The following is a 6,822-nucleotide window of genomic DNA, read 5'->3' on the forward strand; positions in this document are numbered from 1 at the left end:
TTGAATTTTGGATTTCAATGGTGGACAATAGAGAGGTTTACTAGACTAGCTACAGTAAGGGATCCAACTAGTGTTCTGTCTTTATTGGGCTGGCAGGTAAGATCAGGGCCGTAGCTAGGGTAGTACGGCCGGTACCATCGCACAGGGCACCACAGGTAGGGGGCGCTGTTTGGGCCTGTCAAATTTCTGTTTATTATCATTCTCACTTGTAACTTCCTCTTATATCATCCCCAGCATCTCCTGCCCTCCCCTATCTCTTCCCTGGCCCTTCCCCATGAGGCCATGAGGCCCTTCCCCATGAGGCCCTTTTTTGGGTGCATTATGTCCCTTTGAAAAATGAGGGGGGCGCCAATGCTCTTTCTGGCACAGGGCACCAAAAAGTCTAGTTACGGCTCTGGGTAAATGATTTCTCACTGCACAAACAGAAGGATTAAGGCTTTGCTAAATCTTACCAAGAGGGCAGTGAAGAGGTAATATCTACTGTATACAATGCAAGAGGCATAACTAGGTATTTGAAAGCCCGATAGCAAAAGTTTGTGAGGGCCCCTATGTATATAACACATGTAACTTTGACAAGGAAGATGGGCCCCCTTAGCTTTAGGCCCCATAGCAGTTTCACACCTTGCACCTATGACCATGACTACAATCCCTATAGGTCATTTTGTAGATGTCTTATATTTTCTACTACTGTTTATCAGGGTCCTTCTCGCTTTCGGTTAGAGACTTCAATGTTCAGACAGGAAATATGGTGAAACATTACAAGATCCGTACTCTGGATGACGGTGGTTTCTTTGTCTCCCCTCGGAAAACTTTCCAAACACTTCACGAACTGGTCAGCTACTACCAAAGTGAGTTCCAAACTGTTGCTTTGATTTTCATGCGTAATACATAGCCTAATATAGAGTCATGTTACCCTTGGGGTTAAATTTACCAAAGGTCCATGTGAATCTATTAAAAATCATTCTAAATGGATTTCCATCAATGTTATGTTTCACAGGCTAAATCACACATTAGACAATTTTTTTATATAGATTTTTAAGTGTTAGTAAATGTGCAATTTAGCCCCTGAAACGCAACATCAGTGTTGAACGATTTAATTGATTTTCTATTAAAATCGACCCTCAGTAAATTTACCCCTCTGTATAATGATACATAAGCTTTTATCACTCCAACTACATATTATTGTTCCAATGTTATTAAATAATGTTTTTACATTAGAAGATCCATATCCACCATTCAGCCTCATGTTTATTGTGTGTCCCCTGCAGTCTTCTCCAACTTCCAGCTGAAATGATTGCAGTAACTATTTCCATGGAATCTTACTGTATTGCCACTGAAACAGCCATTCTAAGTACAGTAAGGCAGAGGTTAGGGCATGACAGCTTCCCTATGCTTGCAGGAAGTATAAGCTGGAAGGCAGAGACAAAACTGCTGATTGGTAAATTCAATATTGTTTAAATAAAACTTTTTAGAAAAATGTTTTATATACAAAGTTAATTGAGGTTGAACAAGTCCTTTTTTGCTAAATAATGGGACTAGTCTGTTGGTGGGTTCCATATTTGCTTGAGGAAGACCTTTGTGTAGAGCAGTGGTGTCAAACTCGGGCCCTCCAGCTGCAGTGGAACTATACATCCCAGCATGCAGTGCCACAGTTTTGCTATTAGGGCATGCAAAAACTGTGGCAGGGCATGCTGGGATATGTAGTCCCACAAAAGCTGAAAGGCCTGAGTGTGACACCACTGGTGTGGAGAGAGGTAAGTATCGAAGTGTGGTTGCTCTATGGGCCAGTACTGATGTGACAACAGTTTGAGCCCTTGAATCACCAGTGTGATCACTTCTGTGCACAGATAACATGGATGGACTGTGTCAGTATCTCACCACCGCCTGTAAGACCGCCCGTCCAGAGAAACCATGGGAAAAGGATGCCTGGGAGGTCCCGCGAGAATCACTGTCCTTGGAAAAGAAGCTTGGAGCTGGCCAGTTTGGAGATGTTTGGTTGGGTACGTGGTGACTTTCTTATTAATAGCAAACACAATAAATGAAACTACATATAGTAAACATCACTGTAGTGCTATTATATATGATTGTGTCTCCTCTATCCTTTAGAGGAGAAATGCTTGTGTTGTGGGGAAAGAGGATTTCAGCAAAACTATATATTTTTTTGTTTTTATAAGCTTTCTTATGAAGTTATCGCCATTGAAGCTTTATTTTCCTTATGTACATCAGCACACCCCACCAAACACTCTTCTGACCCCACTAAGACACAATTGATTTTCATACACAATCATCATTTCCCACCCATACTGTTTCTCCTCTCTTACATTTGCTAACCCCCACTTCCTCCCCCATGTCATACGGCAGTCCCCAATTGTGTCCTCATTTCCTTCACCTTCCCAACCCACCAATGTGTCATGAATCTAGTAAGTCACAACTCTTTGCTCCTGCCTTTCCTTAGCAACATACAATGGACACACACAGGTAGCTGTGAAGACGATGAAGCCAGGAACTATGTCACTTGAGGCCTTCCTTGAAGAGGCAAACCTGATGAAGACATTACAGCACGAACGTCTGGTACGCCTGCATGCCGTGGTGACCCTAGAAGAGCCCATATATATAATTACGGAATATATGCAGAAGGGAAGTCTGCTGGATTATCTGAAGAGCCAGGAAGGGAGCTGTCTACCGCTGCATCAGCTCATCGACTTTTCCGCCCAGGTGAGGCGCTTGGGATTGTACAGAGCTCTGTTACTTGTGGTCAACCCACAAATCTCATCCAGACATATGTATGTTATGGTGCTTCTCTTTAAATACCCAACAGATTGCTGAAGGAATGTGGTTCATTGAGCAAAAAAATTATATCCACCGTGACTTGCGGGCTGCAAACTGTCTAGTGTCAGGAACAATGGCATGTAAGATCGCAGACTTTGGGTTAGCTCGAGTGATTGAGGACTGTGAGTACACAGCCAGAGAAGGTGAGTAAAGGAGCAACATAAAATGTATATCTAGGGGCATTAGACTCAATATTAAGTCATTAAGTAATTTGTAGCAATAAGAAATTATATATAGCCCAATGTACTATTTATCATCTGCAGGGACAGGAGCTCTGTAAGGAGCCCGTATCTGTGATGTGTAAGATGTGAAATGATCACAAAAGTGTTAATTTCACTTCTCCTTCAGTAACCGGGGCCGTACTGTGCATGCGCGGTCTGCTGGTCACGTGAGTGTGGCAGCCACTACCTGTAAGGTTCCGGAGGACATCTCTCCCGGTCATTTCTGTGGAATGTAGCCTATAGGCTATAGCAGCTAATGCCGTAGCTTGATGATTTTCTGTCCCCCTACCAGTGTTTGGGGACAGCGGGCCACATCGGAAGTGAAAGGTAAGCAGGAGATATCTGTGATATCTCCTGCTTTACCTTTTTGATGAATGGCACGGACACTTAATTTCTACAAAAGCAGGTGAACATTTCCACCTGCTTTTGTAGAAATTAAGTGATGATGAATAGACCCATTAGACACACAAAAGTCAGGCACACAATCCTTCTGCAATAATGACCAGTGATGAGTAAACATTGATTATTGACCATCAGTATGTTTTATCTGCTTACTAGGAGCCAAGTTTCCCGTAAAATGGACAGCACCTGAGGCTGCTAACTACAATTCCTTCACCATAAAATCTGACGTCTGGTCTTTCGGCATCCTCCTGACAGAGATTTGTACTTATGGGAGGATCCCATATCCAGGTGAGCGCACTGTCCCCCGTAAACTGCAGTAACCACCATTAGATTCATTTTCTAAGTGCAGTTAGAAGTAGTTTAGTGTTCCCCAAATCTGCTTTATCCCTTACAAGTTCATCTTTTCCTCCTCACTTTGTCTGATGAGAAAAAAACTTTTGACAGCCTTTCGTAAATTTATATGGAAAAATTAGAAACTGTAAAATTTGACAGCAGAATAAATCGGAAGGTGAAATAATTGTTACCAACATTGTTATATAACCATGCAGCGATATATGCCAATATACCAAGGATTGTATCCATAGTAAGGATTTATATGCAAATGACGATCCTTAGACAACATAGATTTTATATGTTTTTTACATTTCAACAAAAGCGATATTCCCCCACTTCTTCTTGACAATCCCCTATTAATGTTGGCCTGGTCCTCGTGGCATAATGTTTGTCGGAAATTTAAATTAAATACCTCCGATGCTCTGCTGGGCAATCCCAAAAGGGTCTGGCGTTCTATACATCCGGAACTTGGTCATCTCATCATGTGAGAACTGTTAGACACCTCACTAACACCACACAAAAGCGCTCTTAAACTTTGGAACATGCCATTGGGGAATAAACAGTAGACATCTTACTGAAATCATGACCTCTCCCATATGACTGAAAAAATGCCATGCATTGACATGGTAAGTGGCAGCAACAATACTGTGGGTGCTCAATCGCCCCCAGCATCCATAAAGGTGGCTCCTATGGTTGAAGACTACACTAGGAGAGTTGTAGTGTAATTTTTTTTGCCGAAGCTGAGGAGGTGCATGGTCCTACACTGCTTATAGCATTCTAAAACAAAACAACAAAAGGGCCTGATGGCTTTACTTTGCAAATTAGTCATATTAGGAGCATATTTATCAATTATCGGGTTTCAGACTGGAATATATAACTGCTATTTTGTGGCAATAAATAATTAAGTTTCACAATTATGTCACTCCTCTTACAGGACCTTGCGGCACTACTAAGCATGCACCATGTGCTTACCACGCATGTGCAGCGCCCATTGCCCTATGGAACCCTCTCCCAGTAATTTCTGCGAAGTGTAGCCCATAGGCTACAGCGGCTATCACCATCTGAAGATGGCGTTTGGAGCCGGAGCCAAGCTTTGGAATGCTGCACATTCCGGAGCTTGTTAAATCTGACAGCCTAGCAGCCTATGGGGTCTGTTTCTGCTGTCAGAAATGAAGTGATCGTGCAGATCTCTGAGATTCCAGAGCCTGGTGAGCTCTATGCAAGATACTGGTGTGGGACAATTCCCCTATGCTTGTAAAATATTTGTTTTTTATAAAACATTAAAATGTAATAGAGTAATCCGAGCCCCTTAGTTGATTAGACAAGCTAAACAGCCACCAGTCAACACAGACCCCATACAGTCAAACCTTTTGTTTTTAAAGCTCAGATAAGCAGCCATTAGAGTTCCTATTGAAGGTAAATAGTTGCTAATAGTGGATGTCCTGGACAATAGACCTCTGTTGTCTACAGTACTAGCGGGAGGATGGAGATCTATTTAATGGTTTAGTTTTATTTACATTATGTTCCTCCTGTAAAGTGTATCTGTTTACTGTACACCATGAACCATTCATGAGAATGCCACCAATGAATTTGTTAGGAAACAGTAATATTATTGTGAGATGCGGACCCATGACTTAGGCTTGATATGAGAAATGAGTGATTATCACACAGAATTAAATAACACTTGCCAGGACTGATACAACTATTTGATAATTAAGAATAGTTATTACAACTCTTCGCTCTTCCAGGTATGTCCAATTTGGAAGTGATCACTGCTCTGGAGCGTGGTTACCGCATGCCATGCCCAGCAAACTGCCCACAGGAACTGTATACCATCATGCTGCAGTGCTGGCAGCAAAACCCAGAGCAACGTCCAACCTTTGAATATCTGCAAGGCATCCTGGAAGATTTCTTCACTGCTACTGAGAGCCAGTACCAGCACCAGCCATGACCAGTGCTAGACCACTCCAAAATGCCAGGAGCAACATGAATCTAGTCAGTTCACAAACATCCACAACCACAGCAGTATAACATTGAGCCTGGCTATAAGGATAATGGGGATGGGGGATTGGTGTGCTAGGAAATCATTATGTGTTACAGCTAAATGATACTGATCTATCTTTGAATTGCTAGATTACGTGATAAATATGTTTTCATTTTTAAAATGTTCATATTATTTTTCCTTAACATTTATACAGCAGGTATCTCTATTGCTGTGCATTCTACGTTGCTGATAAGCTCCTCCTTCCTAACATGATAACTTGTTACAGATTAGAGGCAGAATTTAGACATATTTACTGTAGTTACATATAAACATCTCAGTTAATTTATGCATAATATTCAACGGTATTACCCTGTGATACACTGGAGACTGTGAACTGGCATTGTATACTGAGTCTGAGCTGCATAAATAGAACTAGCCTTGTGTAATCTGAGCCACCATAATCAGTGGCAAACGCAGGATTTTGAAAGGGGGGTTTCCAAATAATTGGTTACAGACCCAATGACAAAAACGTCTAACCAGAATAAGCCTGCAACATACACTTAATTGTGTACTTCAAGTATTTTAATAGGAGGATACTATTTATTAGATTATGCAGAGCTGTCTGCTATTCCCAGGGGTGTGGGGGGATGGGAGGATACTATTTATTAGATTATGCAGAGCTGTCTGCTATTCCCAGGGGTGTGGGGGGATGGGAGGATACTATTTATTAGATTATGCAGAGCTGTCTGCTATTCCCAGGGGTGTGGGGGGATGGGAGGATACTATTTATTAGATTATGCAGAGCTGTCTGCTGCATGTTATTCCAGGGGTGTGGGGGGATGGGAGGATTCCTCCCATTCCTCCACCCCCAGTAATAACATACAGCAGACAGCTCTGCATAATCTAATAAATATTATCCTCCCCCCTCCATACCCCTTACCCCTGGAATAACATGCAGCAGACAGCTCTGCATAATCTAATAAATATTATCCTCCCCCCTCCATAACCCCACCGCAAATACATGGAGCTGTCAATTGGAATGATATTAATATA

At 42.0% G+C, this 6,822-nt stretch overlaps 1 protein-coding gene across 1 annotated transcript in view; it reads left to right on the forward strand.

Moving 5' to 3' along the window:
- The window catches only part of HCK (HCK proto-oncogene, Src family tyrosine kinase), a 50,436-nt gene extending 44,019 nt beyond the window's left edge, over positions 1 to 6,417 (forward strand). The window contains exons 7-12 of the mRNA XM_088467160.1: positions 699 to 848; positions 1,848 to 2,000; positions 2,456 to 2,715; positions 2,819 to 2,972; positions 3,609 to 3,740; positions 5,534 to 6,417. Coding sequence (XP_088323286.1) covers positions 699 to 848; positions 1,848 to 2,000; positions 2,456 to 2,715; positions 2,819 to 2,972; positions 3,609 to 3,740; positions 5,534 to 5,736 — 1,052 coding nt within the window. The 3' untranslated portion in view covers positions 5,737 to 6,417. The remainder of the gene's footprint in view (positions 1 to 698; positions 849 to 1,847; positions 2,001 to 2,455; positions 2,716 to 2,818; positions 2,973 to 3,608; positions 3,741 to 5,533) is intronic.
- The last annotated feature ends 405 nt before the right edge of the window (positions 6,418 to 6,822 follow it).

Source organism: Taudactylus pleione, unplaced genomic scaffold (genome assembly GCF_031769625.1).
Source record: "Taudactylus pleione unplaced genomic scaffold, aTauple2 ptg000069l, whole genome shotgun sequence".
Classification (NCBI taxonomy): Eukaryota; Metazoa; Chordata; class Amphibia; order Anura; family Myobatrachidae; genus Taudactylus; species Taudactylus pleione.